This window comes from Alosa alosa, chromosome 23, assembly GCF_017589495.1.
Source record: "Alosa alosa isolate M-15738 ecotype Scorff River chromosome 23, AALO_Geno_1.1, whole genome shotgun sequence".
Classification (NCBI taxonomy): domain Eukaryota; kingdom Metazoa; phylum Chordata; class Actinopteri; order Clupeiformes; family Clupeidae; genus Alosa; species Alosa alosa.
This window is the reverse complement of record NC_063211.1, coordinates 8,127,886-8,149,663: the sequence shown is the minus strand read 5'-3', so window position 1 is coordinate 8,149,663 and position 21,778 is coordinate 8,127,886. Positions and strand designations below refer to the sequence as shown.

At 42.5% G+C, this 21,778-nt stretch overlaps 1 protein-coding gene across 5 annotated transcripts in view; it reads left to right on the top strand.

Annotated features, from left to right (window-relative positions):
- Positions 1 to 6,089: 6,089 nt before the first annotated feature.
- rasgrf2a (Ras protein-specific guanine nucleotide-releasing factor 2a) overlaps positions 6,090 to 21,778 on the top strand; it is a 31,439-nt gene continuing 15,750 nt past the window's right edge. For all 5 annotated transcript variants that reach the window (XM_048234648.1, XM_048234647.1, XM_048234646.1 and 2 more), the window contains exons 1-12: positions 6,090 to 6,773; positions 13,392 to 13,501; positions 14,957 to 15,104; positions 15,500 to 15,589; positions 16,488 to 16,741; positions 17,330 to 17,409; positions 17,900 to 18,093; positions 18,713 to 18,822; positions 19,543 to 19,661; positions 20,131 to 20,291; positions 20,947 to 21,013; positions 21,328 to 21,464. In XM_048234648.1, the coding sequence (XP_048090605.1) occupies positions 6,498 to 6,773; positions 13,392 to 13,501; positions 14,957 to 15,104; positions 15,500 to 15,589; positions 16,488 to 16,741; positions 17,330 to 17,409; positions 17,900 to 18,093; positions 18,713 to 18,822; positions 19,543 to 19,661; positions 20,131 to 20,291; positions 20,947 to 21,013; positions 21,328 to 21,464 (1,746 nt within the window). In that variant the 5' untranslated portion in view covers positions 6,090 to 6,497. The remainder of the gene's footprint in view (positions 6,774 to 13,391; positions 13,502 to 14,956; positions 15,105 to 15,499; positions 15,590 to 16,487; positions 16,742 to 17,329; positions 17,410 to 17,899; positions 18,094 to 18,712; positions 18,823 to 19,542; positions 19,662 to 20,130; positions 20,292 to 20,946; positions 21,014 to 21,327; positions 21,465 to 21,778) is intronic.

Below are 21,778 nucleotides of genomic sequence, written 5' to 3'. Positions count from 1 at the left end.
AACCGATTGCCAAATCACTAGCATAATTTAATAGCTGCATTTTCGTTGGTTAATGTCAGTAGGCTACCTACAGAAAAAAAATAGTAGGCTATTACTAGTCTTGACACCAGTGAGGTGAGATGGTGTTAGATAAAGATGCCAGGCTCACGATGGAGATGTTGTTAGCATATGTTAGTGCAATTTGCTCCGATAACAAACATGAAGCAATCCTCATTCTCCTTGTTATGCCATCTTCGAAGACCCTATTAACAGCACATAGAGCCCATTACCCTTGTGCATATTGATATGTTGTGACGGCCATTTGTGTCTCCTTCTCTGCAGCCTGTTGCCGTGGGAGGCATTTCAAGAAGTGAGAAGAAAAACTCGGCTCGTTAGGTTGCTCAGAGGGTGACGTGAGTTTCAGCTGAAGCAATACCGTTTCTATGACAACCTATGGAGGTACTAGAAGACAGGCACGAGTCGTTTTGCGGAATTTGTGGAAGGTCATGTAGGTACAGTAATTATTAACTTCAGTTGGTCATTGTGTGCGGCACATTATGTGTAGTTTTTTTTTCGTGTAGGTCATGTATTGCAAATCATCTCTGCAGAGCAATATGGCTAATGATATGTGAGAGGCTATGCAATATAGCCTGCATCTGGTTTGTTGCATTCTTATTTAAAGACATTTCCTGTTTTTTGCGCCTGAGGCTGTTTTTCATTTCTTGGGTGATTCAGGCACAGATACAGTAAACAATACAAGGAATATTCATGTTGGCATACAGATGAGCATGACAAAATGGTAGACTGGGTACCTTTATTCAGGTGGCATGAATAAGAATAAACGCGCGCGCGCGCACACACACACACACACACACACACACCAAATAAATACAACGTGGCAACCCAGAGGCACACTCTCAGGCTAGCACATAGCCTACAGCAACATACTTCAAACACACAGACACTACAGTACATTATCACATAGACACATCCACCGATTTCTGAAATGAACACTCTCCACTTACAAACACACATCTCTAACATACACATATCTATAACTGTACACACAAAGGTGTAACATTGTCTTTTCAACAGGTCAATAGCTTGTACACATAAATATGTTAAATACGTCACCTAATTGTACTGGCCTAAATCATGGTGTGTAATCAACCATTTAAAACTTCAATAGTTGTTTGCTGTATCTGCAAAACCAACAAGAAACCGCACACTGATTTGGAACACAAAACAAAACTTGCATTTCAATATTTGTTTGTGTTTGTTTGTTTAAAGCTCTAGTAGTAGTTGTGGTGTGGATGCACTAATTAGACAGCAATCATTTGGCGGAGTACAAGAGTTTCTTTATGTTGCCACAAGATGTCACTGTTTTAATAGTATTTGCATGTTCACATCACTCCCAGATCACAGGTTAATCTTGTGTCATGGTTATTTTAAAGTGCCATCTGATGTTCATGTGTTTCAAGTGCAGTTGAGACTTTGGAGGCTCCTTTGAATTCAATCTAATTTGAATGTATTGTCCTTAAATATGATAACGATTAATAGTTATTATTACAAAATGGGACATTGTGGCTAAAAAATCATACTAACTTAGTGTATTAATTATGGAACTATATATATTACTATATATTAGGTAAAGGTGGGTATTTTTTACCTTTTTATTTTTTGTCTTTACCTAACGTTCATTACCTTCTATTATTCATTCTTCTGTAATGTAAAGTTTTTTAAAAGCCAGCTGACAAGGTGAGAACAATGGTGAGTAAACACTCGTGCCAAAAGTCTTTTACAGTAGGGTAACATGTCACACGAAGTGAAAAGAGAGTTCCCATTCAGCCTGCAATGTTGAGTATTTATTAGATATTAGATTGCACAACAAGCCTGTTTTGCATAGATGTGCATAAATGTCCATCATTTTTTTTATTATTTTTTGTTTTTTTTAACTTTTGGTCGCTCAGTGAATTGAATTACATTGCTGTGTAATTTAACCTTAAAAACATATCACAAAGTAAACTGTAGTGCCATTGCATGCCACCATCACCAGATATGTATTTATATGATATATATATAACAAACAGAATGCACACCCTCCGAGGTGCTGGCAAGGGAAAATAAACTATAAAAAACTTGGTCACCACACACTCTGTCTCTTTCTTCTTTACCAACGTTGCTATCAATAAAAAGAAGAGAGAGATAGAGTGTGCAAAGTTTTTTAGAATGTATTTATATAATGACATATTTTCAAACCAATCCCACCAAGCAGCATTTTGTCCATCATTTTTTGCCTAATGGTCACCATTTTTTTTTCTTGCCATTTGAATTTGTTGAAAAACAAAACATCAACAAAACAGATTGTCATGGGTCAGCCCCATTTTAAAGACTTATGAGCATGTGGCTATTTTTGGGATTGACAGACATACTAGTAATCCACCATAATCCCTTAGCTCTGTGGCTGCATGGATAGGGAACGTAGGGCAGAGGCCACCATCCACTCGGCCTCCCATCCCTTCATGCAGGAAGCTACTGTGCTCCGCTCACACTGTAACCGACTTGCACCATGTGCACAAATGCTCTTTGCCTTGCAGCTGTTGACAACAAACTGTTGACAACAAAATATTATGAAATATTAAGTGATATGGTTTTAATGGCTTCATTGTTATCATGGTATTTTGTGTGTGTGTGTGTGTGTGTGTGTGTGTGTGTGTGTGTGTGTGTGTGTGTGTGTCTGTCTGTATGTGTGTGTGTGTGGCACTTTTACTAGTCGCATGTTCCATACATTTACCTTCTTTTATGGACTGAACAATATCTTGATCTAGAGCTGATATGGCTGATCAAGCAATATGGCTTTGGTCTTTTGGACCTCAGATGGCACTGCAATAAAACGAGACCTGTTTCTGTAAAGAAAATGATTGTATGGGCTCAGGAAAACCTCTGAAACCATTGTCTATGAGCAGTTTGATACTCAATTAAGAAATGCTAACGTAAATTTTACTATGCAAAAGCTAAAATTGTATTTAGACATGATACAGAAATACCACCATCTTATCTGGGCCTTAGCTCATTAAAATGGACTGAGGTAACATGGAAAAGGGTCCTATGGTTAGACCAATCAAAATGTGCAATTCTTTTTGGAAATCATGGACTCATCAGGCCATAAGAGGAGAGAGCCTAACCAACCCAACCCCAACATCTGTCATGGTGTGGAGGTGCCTTAGTGCCTAGAGCATGGACATCTTGCACATCTGGGCATCTTGCACATCTGGCAAGGCACAATCAATTCTGAATGATGTATACGGGTTTTGAGCAACATCCAGGCAATGTTTTTTTTTTTCAGGGAAGACCTTGAATATTTCAGGAAAACAATGCCAAAATGAATTCTGCACATATTTAAACAGTATTTCTCCATAGAGGAAGAGTCCAGATGCGAAAATGGCCTGTGCAGTCTAGACCTGTCAAATAAGGTGCATCAAATGAAAAACATGATTTAGGATACGCCATACTGTTGAGCAACTGAAAGGAATGGAACAACATTTAATTCTCAAAACTCTAGCAACTGGTCTTCTCAGTTCCTAAACATTTACAGAATGTTGTTAAATGAAGAGGTGAAGCACAGTGGTAAACATTCTCTGTCCCAACTTTCTTTTTAAAACATGTTGCTGGCATGCAAGTCAACACTTTTATTTTCAACATTTGATATGTTGTCTATGTCCTTTTTGTTAAATATGGAGTTAAAAGACTTGTATATAGACTTGCATTTTGCACAACATCCCAAACCTTTTCTGATTTGGGGTTGTACCTTCCAAACTGCAGATAAATATTTAGTCATAAATGTTTTGCATAATCTCTGCAGCTGCAGAATTCACAAGGAAGATTATGACCAGATATTTTAAGATTATCAAGATTACAGAGATGTTTGTTGAAACACTACAATTTACATCCATTTGATGCAGGACATTGACCGTGCTTATGGCTTTTCTCCATAACTTTACTTAGAATAGACTCACTATTGGAAATAAACTGGAGAGAGCACTGTATATTAAATGTCATCTCCACCATTATGGACCTTTTTTTACTCAGCTGTAATAATTTCAGACCATACATCTGTCCTCATCTTGCCTAGCCCCAGAGAGGGCATTTGACGTTGTCCATTTGTCTTTGTTTAGCCGATCACGTTGTCCTACGGGCAGTTATATTGTAAGCCGCCCTTTTTATTCTGGCCTTTGCAGACCTTTGAGTGGTTGATTTCACAGTGGAAGATTTCACAGGCCTGTGTGGAATGTGTGGTAATCAGTACTACATGAACCAAAAGTGAATCTGCATTGACCTGGTTACTAACTAAGTTTATTATTCCTAAATATATCATCCGTGTGTGCCATGCATAACCGACTGGTCATGAAAACACTTCCCACTGAACCGGTAGCCTCAACAAGTAATGATGGCATTGACATCTTGACTTCTTGATGAGTTACATAAAAATGGCAAGTTGTAAGTTCTTTCACTTACATCAACAGAAAAGCCTTGAAATGTTCGACATAGACCCCCATCAGCCAAGGGCTCTATGTGATTCTATGTACAGTGAATGACCTCAAAGGAACCATTTGTTCAAAGAATGCAACCTCAAGACAAGGCAGTGGCTGAACTTCTGTACGGTGTGTTGTGGTCTGTTGGCGGAGGCCTCCCAGTGTCGGGGCAGTTGTGGGAGCTGTGTGGGTAGACCGCTCCATGCCTGCTCTATGTACAGCAAAGCACAGGCAGGGTGTGGGAGGACAGAGCTAGCCCAGCATCCTGCTAGAGGGAACCGATTTAGCGGTGTAGTATTTATACCATCCATATCCCAGTGTTACCTTGCACAATGTAATGCTGAGTATCACACTAAAAAGGCTATCTATTGAGGTCACATCATGTATTGTCTGGGTTGTTCTAAACACCACAGGGACCAGTTAGGGATGAGGGGCCAAACTGACGGAGATAGTGTTTACAATGGGCACATGGAGGCCAAACTGATGGAGATAGTGTTTACAATGGGCACATGGAGGCCAAACTGATGGAGATCGTGTTTACTATGTATCTCCTGTGTGTGCTCGGCACATGGAGGGCATGTGTGTTCTTGATAAGAGCGGGAGGCTGCCCTAATCCCGGTGTCTCTTTCCCAGAATGCTTAGAGAGAAGGGAGGCTTGTGGGAATAACACCACACCACTTTTATTGAGAGTTGCTAAGATAGTCAGGGAAAATCCACTTCGTTATAAAAAAGATCAACATTATCATGGGTGATTACTGGAGGCTTGTCAACAACAACAAACATGTTTTTTATCAGCAGGAAAACCCACAGGCTTACACACATGCAAGCAAACACATGCACACTCATGCACAACAGCTGCATTGTTTTGAATGGTCATCAACACATAAACCCCTAAAGTACTCTCACTGAACATGTAAAATCCTTTAAGTGTTGTGAATATGTTTATAGAAACAATTATTTAATGCCTCATCTAACTATTCTGCATAAAATTGACCAAAACTTCATAAGTGTTTAAGGGTATGTTTACTTTATAGGTTGATTATCTCTGCTATTCTCATTCACTACAATGCAATGGGTTTCCTTTCACTTTGCACTAATAATTGACCAGCGTGCGCTCACAAGCGGTCCACTTTGTTTTAGTGAAATGAACTTTGTAGCCACGAGGGGGCGAATATTATGATTGGCGGGTCAGTGATTGAAGAAGGCAGGCTTCACATGTAATTATGCACGTTATTGTCCTGGTTACTCGTTATAACAATGTATGATGCTGCAGAAAGAGTTCATTAACAGTTTTACCTAAAACGCAAATGTTTCTTTTGGTGCCATTACCAACTTATGTTAATGGGTTAATATCTTCTCTCAATATTATTACCCCCTTCAGTTTTTAGGGCAATTTTCGTCGTAGGCCTAGTTTAAATTACTGATTCAAATGTAGCAAATCTCAGACCTAAATTGACAGAAGTAGCCCAGGCCTGCGTATAACATTTTATGCAGAGGCAACTACCCTAGTCCTATGCTACATCTCCATCTATTCGCGCGCTAATAGCACGGAGTTGAGTGCCACGGCTTTATCAGACAGAGAGGAGCGACCTGCTGTCTCTTTAAGTTGGTGTCAAAGCCGATTACGAGGGATCTCGGTCGTGATTCCGTCTGTTCACTAGATCTATTTTTGTTTTACGTCGCTGCGTGCGTTTTTATTTTAAAATCGTATACATGTCTATTTTATCCATATACTTTTATAGCCAGGTTCTTTAACTAAAATAAGTAATTTGTTTGAGCTTGTGCTGTCAACATCCCAGTCGTTTGACTATTCTGCGTGGGGTTGATGCGATAGACAACGCGCCAGGCACGTCAACTTTCCTCTGTGCGTCTTAGCTAAGACAGGATTACCGTCGGGTAAACAACGATTTCAAACTTTTTTCCAAACTATTGAACGACTGAAGACTATGTGGTCATGCGAAACGGTGTGACTTGCACAGACGGAAAATGCAGAAAAGTGTTCGTTACAATGAGGGGCACGCTCTGTATCTCTCCGTGATCGCGCGTAAAGAGGGCACCAAACGTGGCTACTTGAGCAAGAAGACAACGGAAAACAGCCGATGGAATGAAAAGTACTTTGCACTCTACCAAAACGTTCTGTTTTACTTCGAGAATGACCAGAGCACGCGGCCGCTGGGCATCTATCTGCTCGAGGGCTGTTCGTGTGAGAGGTCACCAGCGCCAAAAATCTCCTCTGTCAGCAAAGATGCACCAGACAAGCAGGTATGCCAAATGTTCATGTGATCTTCATTGAGAGTGTGTTGACTATGCTGTGGTTACTATACTCTAAAGTACTATATTAGTCAGTCAATCAGTTGATGTGATAACGCCGCCTGTGCTGAGCGGACCGAGAAGTTGATGTGGATTACATAAGTTACTTACACAGTGTACGGGGGCATGTAGGATGGTGGTAACTGTGGTTACTATGGTTAACTTTAAGGTACATGACATGACTACATGCATACTATGATGTCTGATCATTTTCTCTGGCCGATAGTCCTGGATCCTTTGGCAACTGTTCTGCATTGCTCTGCCTACTTTCTAGTTCCTCTTCTGTCATTTCCTCGCTGTGCTCAGAGCAACCATGCTCCATGCTCTCTTCACCTCCATCATCATCAGTCACATCTTCTCTATCATCTTTCTCCACATGAAGGACACATTTGATATTTGCCTCTGGTATACATGTAGCCTAATGTGATAAAACACACAAAGATAACCTTTCAGTCAAAATGGCTAAACATGCTTTATTTGCTGTCTGTTGCTACTTCACTCTCTGATGTGACAGGTTCTAAAACAGGGCCATGTGTTTCACAATCTGATACAGCTATAATGTTGACATGAAATGTAGTCTAATGCTACCTATGACAGCCTATTATTGCTAATTATATTGTATAGCTATCATCGCCTATTCATTTAAAATTAATCATGTTTCAAATTAGGCCACTATTATAATGGTGAATTGTATATGCAAACAGCATAGTGTACAGTTTATTTATTTAGCCTTTACATCAGATTACATGTATAACCAAGGAATCATTTGAAAGTATATTTTCTGTTATTCCAATGGGTTGTCTCAGTAGGTTTTTAGCACTAACAATCACAGAGATATTCAAGCAGTTAAGCACCATGGATCTCGTGTTTGTGCTCACCTTTCTTTGGAAATAATTATTTTAACATTAGTTTCCCCTCATTTTGATTTATCTCCTTCTCTTTCCTTTCTGTGGCCTGGTTTAGCTTTTTTGGAGAAAGACATATAGCTGCAACAGAATTCTGGGGTTGTGTCCATTCTATAGTAACTCCTATTATTGGGAGAACAGCACAGCTGCAGACTCACACATTACCTCTGTTTGTGGAAATAGAGATAATCTCTCAGCTCACACTCTAGCTTGCTCTTGATTACAACATTTAGTCTGCACATCATGCCTGAGCTATCTCTACGATATAGAGGCATGAACTTCACTCATAGAAGTGTGTGAGCTCACAGAAGTATGTACCACACACTTTTTGAGAGGTCAGTCACAAGATCGATGGATCTCGACTGGGTGGATGGATGCATTTGATCCTCCTCAGTGAAGGTCCCTCAGAGGACCATGATGGCACACTCAGTTCATTCAGACGAGAGAAAGCGTCGGAGCGTCAAAGCGTCAGCATCAAAGCGCTTGGTCGGCATGTGTGATGAATGGCATTGATTTGCCCTCTTTTCTTAGGCAATCAACCCCCCCCCCCCAGAAACCAGGGTTGGCATCACCCACGTCAAACCCCAAAATGATCAGTCAGAGGCCATTGTGCTCCTCCTGCAAGTGTTTTATTTAATGTTTAATGTTTTATTTAATGTTTTGTGAAGTGTGTGTGTGTGTGTGTGTGTCTCTTCCCATATCTTTTTGCTTTCCTCTTTTCAAATCTCCTGTCTGTCTTCTCTTCTTCTGGGCGCTTCTCTCCTATTTCCTGGTTCCTTCTCCTCTCCTTCTCCTCTCATCTCCTCTCATCTCTTCCCATCCCCTCCTCTCATCTCCTTCTCCTCTCCTCTCCTCTCCTCTCCTCTCCTCTCCTCTCATCTGTTTCTCCTCTCCTCTCTCGTCTTGTCTCCTCTCGTCTCCTCTCCTCCTCTCATCTCCTCTCCTCTCCTCTCCTCTCGTCTCCTCTCCTCTCCTCTCCCTGCAGTGCTGCCCTCATCCAGCCTCTCCTCTCCTCTCCTCTCCTCTCCTCTCCTCTTTCTGGTGTCTCCTTTTCCCTTCTTCACTCTTATCTTAGTTCACTCTTCTATGTTCTTCTTTCCCCTCTCCCACTGCGCTCCTATATCCTCTGTATTTTATGCTGCCGTGTGCATCTCTGCCCTCCATCTCTGGAGAGCAAGTAAGTTTCTTTGTGGCCCACTTGACTGTGCGCCTCTCCCCCTCTTGCTCTCCTCTGCACACACCGAGGTAGCTCCACTATGGCTCCCCCTCTGCCGTGGCCTCATGGGCGGGTGGGGGTGGAGGGTGACCGTGCACCTCTCCAAATGCGTCCCCCTGAAAGATCAGAATGCAAATTTGCCATACTCCAGAGAGCAGCCCACAGGCTGGGGTGGGGGGTGGGGGGGGTTGTTCGTGTTGCCATGGAAACGGGGTTTGATGTGATTGAAGTGGCAGAATGTTGTCATGCACGTGGCGGTGCACAGAATGTTGGGCTAATGTACAGTACAGGGCATTGTGCCCAATCCTATCACTGTGCCAAGTCTAGGCTGATGACTCCCCACACGGACAATGAATTGAGATGTAGCCAGGAGAGAGAGAGAGAGAGAGAGAGAGTGGGGTGGGGAGAGGTGATTTTTGAATACACAGTATTTATGGTATGGTTTTTATTGTGACCTTTTAACATTAACATTTGGTCAACAAGGAGAATATGTAATCCTATGTTAGCAGCGCCAAAAGATCAAGCTTCAATTCCCAGAATTCAGGTTGTGCATATGGTTCTCTATGTGATGGGACTCCAGTGTAAATTACATACAGGCGTGAGAGGTTCTCTCTTCAAGAAACTAGAGATTTGGCCACTGCCTACACACTAAAAATGAATGCTTAGACCAAAGCCTCAAAACCTAAAGTTGTAGTGACCAAACTACAGTGTAGCCATACAGTAAACACACTTTCTGCTTTGCACTTTGTTTGCAATTCTGCAACACACTCACTTACTGCAAAACACTACATACGTTTTATTACATTGGACACTTTGTTCAAAAATGAAATCTTGTGTAGGATAGCAGATCTATTCAAAGTGTAAAACACATCTGGTAATTGGTAACACCCACACACATCAAAATAAGTACAAAAGCTCCCGCACACTGTCTTCCTTTGCAATTGAGGTTTTTACTGTAATTTGCAACGTTGGGTCAGATGACCATGGTGACCTTGTGGTCCTTCTCTGACACACCCGTCCCAAGGAGGTGTGCAAAAGTGCTCAACGTTTTCAGTACCCACACACATACCTGGAAACACTTACAGAGAAAACGGAACCCCAGTCAGTCTGAGACTTAGCACTAAGAAATAGACTTCAGGTAAGCCATTGTGTACCTGTTCAATTGTGTACTCTTACTCTTTAGGACCCGTGTACAGTTTTGTACTTGCCCCTTTACTCTCCATTTCTAAAACCTATCGAATAATTATTTTCTGTGTGCCAATGAAAAGTATATGATCACCAACCACATGCCTGCATGCCTCTTCTGCAAGCAATAAAAGGGGCATGCAGAGACATTGAGGTGGGGTCAGGTCAATAAAAGGGGCATGCAGAGACATTGCAGAGACATTGAGGTGGGGTCAGGCCAAGGTTGGATATGAAACAAGAGGAGAGAATTTCCCCATTTCTTAGCCCACAAGGATATTGTTTGATGTAGATGAGGGTACTATGTGACCAGATCCCAATTGAAGGCAGGATCTATAGACCTGGAAGGAGAGGTGCAAATGCACACCAAATATGAGGTGCAGGCAACTAGGAATAAAACTTAACCAATAAAGTGGAAGGAGAGAGATGCCGCACACTCCGACTTTATTGAGGCGATAACGTTTCGGCCAGTCTGGCCTTCTTCAGATATGCCCCCCTATCCCTTGCAACTTCTATATATTGTACAATTACATTTTTGTGGAGTTATTTTTTGTTTCAGTTTTGTTTACTGCGTTTCCTACTTCCAGTAACTATATGCATGTGACAATAAACATCCTTGTATCCTTGTATCCTTGTATCCTTGTTTTGTTTACAGTACAGTAACAGTACTGTATGATTACTGCAATATGGAAAAATGCAAAATGCAAAAAATGATATATATTATATTATATATTGTATATATTTATTGTATATATATATATATTGTATATATTATATATTGTTGCAATCGTAAATAAACAACTGTAAGCTGATTACTGGAGCATTTCTACACTTGAGTTTCACAAGACTTATACAGATAACAAAATCACAGTGTTTATAAAGCACATCAGTGACTAATTCAAATGGTGCATATGTGTATCAATTTGTTGCAATAATTACATTTTTAGAAAGGATTGTTAAGTTTGGATTGCAGTGTTTCATTTTAGCATAGATGTGAGTTGTTTATCTCCAAGTGCTATGTCTTGTCTTGTGTGTAGTTTTGACACAATGAGCCAATTTCTGCAGAAAGTGTGTAAGCTGTAGGCAAAACTTGTATTTACCTTTTTTTTTGATGAAGAGCAATCCACTTTACCAAGTGGGGTATCGCAGAAAATTCTGTGAAAATGTTATGATATTTTAAGATATACTCAATCTCCAGTAGGGGATATTTGTGTGTGCTCTATACTAGAAGCATGTCTCTCTTTCACTGTGTATACAGTTCATTAAACTTCATGGACACAGTAAAAGAGAAAAAAGGGGAGAGAGAGAGAGAGAGAGGCAGAGGCAGAAAGGGAGAGAGTGTGAGTGTTGCACAATGCTGTTCCGCATGGCTAAGAATAGCAGCCCTTCTGGTAGGTAGCTGCCCCTGGACATCATCATTTGAATAAAAAGTCTACAATACCTCACTATAGCAAGGTGCATGGATATGTGTGTGTGCGTGCATGTGTGTATGTGTGTGTGTGTGTGTGTGTCTGTCTGTGTGCATGGATGTGTGTGTGTGTGTGTGTGTGTATGTATGTGCTTGGATGTGTGTGTGTGTGTGTGTGTGTGTGTGTGTGTGTGTGTGTGTGTGTGTGTGTGTGTGTGTGTGTGCAGTAATATGCATGTGCACATGAGGACACAAAGTTTGGTTTGATTTGTATACGTGTCTGTGTGTGAGACTGACTTGACCGGTGTTTATGTTTGCATTTAGAGTCCATCAACATGGGGGGAAATATCAGCAACCATTCTGCTGCTCTGGGTGAATAAATGTTGATGTGGACGTCCGAGAAAAAGAGATTGTGGGCTGTGTGTGTGTGTGTGTGTGTGTGTCTGGGGGAGGTGGGGGGTAGTCCGGCTGTTATCCTTCCAGCTTACCAAGGGCCACAGGCTGGAGAGAGACTACATTAGAGGCGGCGAGGTGGTTATGTAAGCACACACACACACACTGACACACACACAAACACACCAGCAGGAGAACACAAATGAAGTCCTTAAGCCGACCTCTCTAAGCACACACGCACACTCCCGTGTCACACACACACACACACACACACAGTATTTCATTATTACAGACTGGAAATCAAAATATCACACACAGTGTACATTGTGTTTGCACAACACAGAAAAATTCAGAATGAACTCCAGAATTTCCTGCTCTTGCCCCGAAACCGCTGCCATCATCATAATGGCAGTCCTAGTTAATGCTATCTCCACTGTGTGCCCTACTTAAATATTGTGTGACATTTAGGGGGAGATTTGTTTTCACGACCCATGTTTTGTGAGCAAAATAGTTAGGTCTGCTAAGCCTGTATTGTATCCATGTTTTTCCATGTTTATCCGTGTCTTTCTGACGGTTCCCTGGAACACATCAATATTTCAGTGGCCCTGGGAGGCTTTCATGTAGCAACCTCCCTAGTGGCCGCTCAACAGGCAGGAATAGAGGCTCTGCAAACACATAAGTTTGAACACTGTGTGTGTGTGTGTGTGTGTGTGTGTGTGTGTTCTAAATGAGGAGGACTAGCATGTAACCTTTGTTTTGTATGGTGACAATTCAGCCTCATAGGCTTTCTATGTGTGTATCACGACATGAAACCTGAACTTGAAACTGTGGAAATGATTTGTAATTTTGTACAATAATTTTCACAAATTTTCAGTACTACAAACATGTCCCACACTTACAAATCAATTCTCCATACAGATCTACCCTACAGCTAGAAATCATCCTACAGTTACAAATATCTTACAATTACAAATATATTTCAGTTACAAATCAATGCTACACATACAAATCTATCCCAAGGTTACAAATATTTTGTGGCTGGTATGAATACTTTTGAGATACCTTCAACACTTCTTTATTGGATAGCCAATGGCGATGCTCAGATTCGACACTTCTTTATTGGATAGCCAATGGCGATGCTCAGATTTGACAGGAATTTAATGTCACTATCCAATCACAGAGCCGTTGTTGTGGACGACCAAACAGCCAAAAGGGAGAACAAAGTTTGCTTTCCACTGACTTTGTATTGCGTGGGTGTCTCCTTGTCATTTTTTACTTCAAAGAGAAAAAAAATGCCTGAAAGCTGCCTTGTGACATGATGCAATACGACGAAGTTAAGAAAGCCAGATTAAAGTTTTTTACAAGTTAGTGTCATCATCTTTTTCTCTCTCCCTCCCTCTCTCACTCTCACTCACTCTTTTTGCTCTCTTTCTGTCTCTTTTTCTCTACCTGAATGTCTCTCTCAGCAACACTACTTCCTGGTCGTCTTCGGCCATGACGGTCAGAAACCCCTGGAGCTGCGGACTGAGGAGGAGGTGGACTGTAATGAGTGGGTGGATGTCATCCAGCAAGCCAGGTAACTCAGTACACACTTACCCCAATGAGTTTAATTAGAGATAGAAATCAATTAGTTACCACAAAAAGACAAAAGCCCTTAGTAGCCGTTAAAGCACAACATTGCATATGACGCAAGATATCATGTTGGCATCTGTCCGTCTCGGCAGATGATGGGCTTTCTGCACCATAGTCTGTTGTTTAGTATGTCGTTTGATCCTTGATCAGCTGTAATAAAGTAAAGCAGTATTAAAGAATATGTGAATTTTCTGTAGAATTAAGAATATGAGGCTTAATTTAGGGACAGTTTGCCCTTCTACTGTACCTCTGGCAAGTGGTCAGATGGAGTTCCACACAGCACAGCTCTTATAGTTGCACACAGACAACGGCATCATCAAAGTATTAATGACTATAGGGATTTTGTGTGTTTGTGAGGATTTTGAGTGTGTATTTTCCAGTGACGTGTGTGTGTGTGTGTGTGCTTGCATGCGTGTGTGCGTGCGTGCGTGTGTGTATATATGCGTGGAGGAAAGTGAGTATAGTTGACAGATGTCTTGCTGTTTAGAGGGCGCACTCAAAGACTGAAATGACTGTTGGGTGATCCACACAAATCCCCATGTTTCTCCCCACTCTCCTCCCAGGGTCAACTGCGGGTCACTATCTGGTCTGCAGTTAGGCCTGCATTTAAAGGGGTTGCATCACAGTGCCATGACCCATTTGGTCTGACCTTCCATAGGGCCTTAAATCTTTGCAGTGGTGGGTTCTGGGTAATGCTGTTTTTTTTTTTCTTTCCCTCTTTTTGTTTTTTCGCTGAGACAGGCTGAATTCAGAAGGGTAACTACTCTCCCATGAATTACCTTGCGTTTGTTTAATCAGTCGTGTGCTCTCTCTCTCTCTCTCTCTCGCTAGAGCACATTTGCGCATCGCACATTCGCACGGGCAGCTGCACAATCCTGCCCTCGCCGAGCTCACCGCGCCTCCCTTGGCCTCCAAACGCAGTCAGCGAGCGTTTGAGAAATCACAAAAGCTGCTCGCAATTCTTACACCCTCACACCACATCTGTGCCTCCAGAATGTCTGAGAATGCCTGTTAAAAGGATTGCAGCGCAGTAGCACAATAAAATGGGTGTAGTTTTTCATTGGTTAGCTCTTTTAGACAGATGCTGCTGTACATTTATTGATTCAATTTGAAATGTTTGTACTCTGCCCTGTCCAAAGCTGTGACCACGTTTTCTGTTAGGATGTCATCCAATTTGTTAGTGACCTTGAATTTCCCCTTGGGGATCAATAAATAAAGTATCTATCTATCTATCTATCTATCTATCTATCCATCCATCCATGGATCCATCCATCCCTGTCCACATGATTTAAACCTCTGGAGTGTTGCCTGATGCAGAAGAGAGAGAAGGCAAAAAGCCATAAACGCCTCAACCATGTTTGTCTCTTGCCTCCGTCCTTTGCGATGATGTCATCTGCAGCTACTCTGACATCATCATCGAGCGTGAGGTGCTCATGCAGAAGTACATCCACCTGGTGCAGATCATGGAGACGGAGAAGGTGGCGGCCAATCAGCTGAGGACGCAGCTCGAGGACCAGGACACCGAGATCGAGCGCCTCAAGTCAGAGGTCAGCATCGACTCTGCTCTCAGCAAACTAACACGCTTTGATTCATTGATTACAGTTTTTCTCAGTCGCTTTGGTGCTTTTCTCAGATCATAACTATTAGTTCAACCTCCACAACATTTAGTAATTTGTGCACATAATAGTAGTCATTTTCCATTGAGCATTTAAAAAAAAAAAGTCTAACATCATATAATGGAATATAATATGTGTGTAATGTAGATCATGTATCACTTTCACTGGCATTATTACATCAGTGACATCTTGATTGTTATTATTATTATGTTTTATTTACAGTATTATGTAGAATTACAGTGTAATGACTAAAAATGGATGGTAAATATTGTTTTATTTTTTCTTTGTCAAAACCTTGCCATTCACCTGTCTTGTGTCTTTTTTAGATTTTGGTTCTAAATAAAGCCAAAGAAATGATGCTCCCCTTCCAAACCAGTCAGGAGGAGGAAGATCCCGATATCAAAAAAATCAAGAAGGTACTTATCATGGAAGCAAACTCACACTTGGACAGACAGAATTATGCTTTGGGTTACAGTAAACAGTATATTGCGGCTAATATAGTGATTGCTTGTTTAGAATGCATTTAGAACAGAGATGAAAGAATAAAGGGCTAACAATGAGATAACAGAGCAAAGCTGCCTCTGCTTCTGGTTAGAGGCGCCATGATCCCAGCTAAGAGTTTCGTACCTCACCACCTCACATTACTCACTGCAGTATCATCAAAGACTATCTTAGTGCTTGTGTGTGTGTGTGTGTGTGTGTGTGTGTGTGTGTGTGTGTGTGTACATTGGTACGTACTGATATGCATGTGTGTGTGTAGCTGCTTTCAGAAACGTCCTCCGCAGTATATGTGGAGCTTTGTCAAACGGAGGTCTGACCCTTTAGGTGATTCAGATATGATGCTAACACGCTGACAATGACATTATGCGGTCATATGTGTGAACGACACCGACGCATATAAACAGAATCTCCGTGTGGTTGAACAGGTTGAATGTGGTTGAACGCGCACATGAACAGAATCTCTGCATGTTCTTCGATTCGTTCAGACACGAGCTCATTTACATAATGTCTGTCGGAAATACTAGGAGGGGAGTAGTGTAACGAGCCGGCTAAGTTCGGAATTCCAAATGGCCGGTTATGTTGTTAAGATATTATGGCCCAACCGCTTGACATCCGCAAAACATGCAGACTAACACGTAGGTCTGAAAGCAGCTTGTGTGTGTGTGTGTGTGTGTGTGTGTGTGTGTGTGTGTGTGTGTGTGTGTGTGTGTGTGTGAGTGTACATTGGTGCGTAATATCTACTGATATGCATGTGTGTGTGTGTGTGTGTGTGTGTGTGTGTGTGTGTGTGTGTGTGTGTGTGTTATGTTCCAGGTGCAGAGCTTCATGCGTGGCTGGCTGTGTCGGCGGAAGTGGAAGATCATCGTGCAGGACTACATAGCCTCACCGCACGCCGAGAGCATGCGCAAGCGCAACCAGATCGTCTTCAACATGGTGGAGGCCGAGACCGAGTACGTGCTGCAGCTCTCCATCCTGGTCAACTGCTTCCTGCGGCCACTGCGCATGGCAGCCAGCTCCAAGAAACCGCCCATCAGCCATGACGATGTCAGCAGCATCTTCCTCAACAGGTCTCTCTCTCTCCATCTCTCCCCCTCTCTCCCTCTCCATCTCTCCCCTCTCTCTCTCTATCTCTCCCCTCTCTCTCTCTCTCTCTCTCTATCTCTCCCCCTCTCTCTCTCTCTATCTCTGCCCTCTCTCTCTCTCTCTCTCTCTCTCTCTCTCTATCTCTCCCCTCTCTCTCTCTCTCTCTATCTCTGCCCCTCTCTCTCTCTCTATCTCTCCCCTCTCTCTCTCTGCCCCCCTCTCTCTCTCTTTCTCTATCTCTCTCCTGTGTGTGTGTATATACTGTGTACTTGTTGGGTTATTGTTTTTGTGTGTGTGCATGCGTAAGAGTTGTGTACCTCACCACCTTACATTACTCACTGCAGTATCATCAAAGCCTATTTTAGTGCTTGTGTATTTGTCTATGTATAGCATATACACTACAGTATGTGCGTGCATGTGTGTGTACGTGCGTGCGCGCGTGTGTGTGTGTGCGCACCCTTGAAAGCATATGTGGTTTCACACCTGGGCCCTGAGCATCTCTACCTTTCATCATGAAAAAATCATGTGAGAGCTGTGACGTGACGTGACGTGTGACGTGGGATCTCTTGCAGTGAAACCATCATGTTCCTGCATGAGATATTCCACCAAGGCCTCAAAGCCCGCATTGCCAATTGGCCAACACTAGTGTTGGGTAAGTGGAATTCCAGCATTTGTGAATAAAAAAAAAAAAACAGAAGTTTAATATGCAAAAGACATAGAATTTGAAACAGACAATGTAGTATGTTTGAAAAAGTATGAAAAAGGTTGAATGTTGATTGGACACTTAAAAGATATTAAACCAGCTTTGAGCTATACTTCCATATTAATGCAGTACATATACCAGGAGAATAGACTCGCATTTGAGACTGGGACATAAAAGATCAGATTCTTGGAGATTGGATCGTGTCCACTAGAAATGCACAGAGTTTAATAGCAAATTTGTTGAACATTTGTCAAAAGATCATATCTCACATCCACTAGCAAAGTGTATTTCTGGACCCCACATCCACAAGCAAAGTGTATTTCTGGACCCCACATCCACTAGCAAAGTGTATTTCTGGACCCCACATCCACTAGCAAAGTGTATTTCTGGAGCCCACATCCACTAGCAAAATGTATTTCTGGACCCCTCTTCTCTGCAGCTGACCTGTTCGACATCCTGCTGCCCATGCTGAACATCTACCAGGAGTTTGTGCGTAACCACCAGTACAGCCTGCAGGTGCTGGCCAACTGCAAGCAGAACCGCGACTTCGATAAGCTGCTCAAACAGTACGAGGCAAACGCCGCGTGCGAGGGCCGCATGCTGGAGACCTTCCTCACCTACCCCATGTTCCAGGTAAACCCCCTGACCTCTGACCTCTGACCCCTGACCATCCATTCTCTCTCTTTCCTTCAGAGAATGTGCCAAGAGTGTGTGTGCCGTGTGACACATCCCAAGGGTTAGTCCTAGTCCAGTGTACGTTTTTGTGAGGAAGGAACGTTTTTTTGGACCTTCACATTAAGGCTATTTAAACTGAAACCACTTCTTAATGTAGATGCTGGGTAAAATGGCAGCTACAGGACAAATGCTTAGTCCCATCTGACATTCAGTTCTCCAGTCCAAATGTCATTGGGATGACTCAACAGGATGGCATTTAAATGGTTACTAAGTAAGACAAGGAACAATTTATCTTTAGTTGTGAGTTGTGACCACAATGGCCTTATAAAAACCACTAATCCAAGCTTCCCCATATCCTTCTTTCTTCCTCTTCTTTTCATCTTATTTTTGTCCTCTCTCTCCCGTTCTCTCTCTCTCTTTCTCTCTCTCTCTCTCTCTCGTTCTCTCTCTCTCTCTCTCTCTCTTGTTCTCTCTCTCTCTTGTTCTCTCTCTCTCTCTCTCTCTCTTGTTCTCTCTCTCTCTCTCTCTCTCTCTCTCTCTCTCTCTCTCTCTCTCTCTCTCTCTCTCTCTCTCTCAGATACCTCGCTACATTATCACTCTGCATGAGTTGCTGGCCCACACGCCTCATGAGCATGTTGAGAGGAAAAGTCTGGAGTTTGCCAAGTCCAAGCTGGAGGAACTGTCCAAGTGAGTCTGCCCTGTGATGCACAGCCAAGCCGAGCGCTGCACATACCGCCGTACTGGACCTACGCAGTAGTCTGAGAAATTAGCATTTTCCCACAGACTCAAAATGTGATGGTAGAGCAACAAGCTTGGATTGGGGAGGTTGTTTTTTGGGAGGCCGCTGGGTACCCATGCATTATTTAGTTACCAAGAGCTTTATTCAGTTCACATTTTACTTAACTTACTTAAGTAGGGCACTGAGACCTATTTTGTGCATGTAAAAAGCCTTAACGTTAAACCTATCCTTAGCTTCTCAGAGTAAACTGCAGATGCAGTTCCCATCTTTTGATCCCCCCAATCTTGAGATTCTTTAAAGTGTATACTTTGGGCATACATGCTATTGATACAGACACTAGTAGCACAGTTGTCTAAAACAAATAAATGTTATTCATATGGATCCATAGACACATTTCCATGCAGATGTTGATATACCTGGTCTGTACACCTGAATGATGTCCATGTGTAAGAAAACCTGGTATTTTTTAAAAGGTATTTAACATACTGTACTGTATACTTAAATGTATCGCATAAGTATCTTGAACTCGTTGAGACTTCCATAGGTCTCATATACACCATCCTAAGTCATAATCTGTACAAAACATGAAGACCCTTTACCCCTCAAATATGAAGTAAGTCCTTCGAGAGATGGACAATGAAGTTGTGGCTCCCTGTCTGTGCTCTCAGGATGATGCACGATGAGGTCAGTGAGACGGAGAACATCCGTAAGAACCTGGCCATCGAGAGGATGATCGTGGAGGGCTGTGACATCCTGCTGGACACCAGCCAGACGTTTGTGCGCCAGGGTGAGCCCAGCTGACCCCTCGGGACTGAACCACTTAGACTGAACTGAAACCGAAAAGGGATTCGATTTTACATTAGTGAACTGGTTCTTACTGTCGTGTGTTACTGACCATAACAAATTTGATATCTTGATATCTTTTTTTTCCCATTTATTTAATAATAATAATACACTTATTTTTATACCACATTTCTAGACACTCAAATAGGCTTTACAGTTTTACAAACAAACAGACAAGGTACATAGACAAGGTTACATAAACAGAGAGAAGAAAGCACACAGGTGCATGGACAAACCAGAAGAGATTCTTTGCCCTCCCTCCATGAGCCCTTAAAATTCTCTAATTGTATTTCTTTCTATCCTCCCTCTCTCTTCCTCTCTCTCTCTCTCCCTCCCTCTCTGTCTCTCTCTCTCTCTCGCGCTCCTTTTGATGTTTGCGCTGATTCATCTCTCCTCCATACTGTATGCTCCAGGTTCTCTGATCCAGCTGCCGTCTGCGGAGAAGGGGAAGCTGGGCAAGGCGTGGCTGGGCTCGCTCTCCCTGCGTAAGGAGGGCGAGCGCCAGTGCTTCCTCTTCACCAAGCACTTCCTCATCTGCACGCGCACCTCCGGTGGCAAGCTGCACTTGCTCAAGGTGAGTCCAGATCCATGGGCAGATAGAGAGCCAGGTGACACTCACACCTGAGCCGACTCCCAATGTTGCAGCAATAAAGCCTTGTGTATCAGTAAAACAAAGCTTTTCCCCAGCTATGCATACTGGAAGTACACTGGATTATAACTTCAGTAATGGGGGACAGGAGCTCTTACCACACATAACTGTAAAGAGCCATGTTACTAATGGACTGCATTGAAATATTGCGTTTCTACTCCTCTAAGCACTCAAAGTGCTTTACAGTTTCATTGCTCACATTCACCCATTCACACACACACACACACTCAAAGACCGATGGCAGAGGCTGCTCCCATGAGATAACTCACATTTAATGAGGATTAATTGCATTTATATTGATAAAGTGGCCTTTGTGCTAAACATGGACCCAACTTAGACCAACTAGACTAGATTAGAGAGAAATCAGTTTGCAACATGTAGGTAGGGCCCTAATATTTTGTTCTCAATAGCTCAACACTTATGGGGGTGTTCATTCTGGCTGAATAGGAGTATTATATTGTGTATTGTGTAAAGGGCAATCTCCTCACCATTCTTACCTTAGTGGGGTATAATGTTATCCTAGTCTAGCCTAAACCATAACAAAGCTCCAACTTACCCATGTTCTCGTCTCCTCTCACAGCAAGGAGGAGCATTGTCCCTCATTGAGTGCACCCTCATGGAAGAGCTGGATGCCAATGATGAGGATTGTAAGTGGATGACTCATTGTGCTTACACAAGTTCATGTGACAATCATTTTCCATCTGGAAAGGGTTATCAAAAAGAGTTTTTTAATATAGCGAATGCTACGAATGTCCATCTTTGTGATTGCTGACTGCTTACAGGATTTGAGTGAGACATTTTTGCTCTCAATGGAAATTCTGCCCAACAGCCCCCTAGTTGTTCCTAGCGACATGGTTGAGTTGTTTGGTTACTGGAACATTTAGGCATTTATGCAAAGCCGGGCTGGTTGTATTCATGCGAGGCCTCCTGTGAGCTTCAGTGTGTTTCCTGTGCTCTGCAGACAACAGTGCCGGTCAGGGCCTCAACCATCTGCAGTTCAAGATCGTGGTGGATCCGCAGGACGGCCAGTCCTTCTCCGTGGTTCTCCTCGCCCCCTCACGCCAGGAGAAGGCCGCTTGGACCAGCGACATCAGCCAGGTGAGGCTAACCACATGGACACATGACCGTATGAGCCGATAGCAGACCATTAGTTCTTTAGGTTTTGGGTTTTATTATTTTGGACAAATGTAGAATACATTAGATTAGAGAGATAAAGGTAAGAGCTATGCACAGCAGGGGGAGGCAGGAAGCCCATCGGGCTTATTTGGAGCCTCCACCAATAATAACAAATATTATACAACATTTTAAAACATTATACAAAGTTCTAACTTTGAGAAGGAGGATTATCATTATGAAGCCTAATGTAAGCGTAATGTAAGAGACTGATGCAATGCATACGAAGAGTTGTTCCC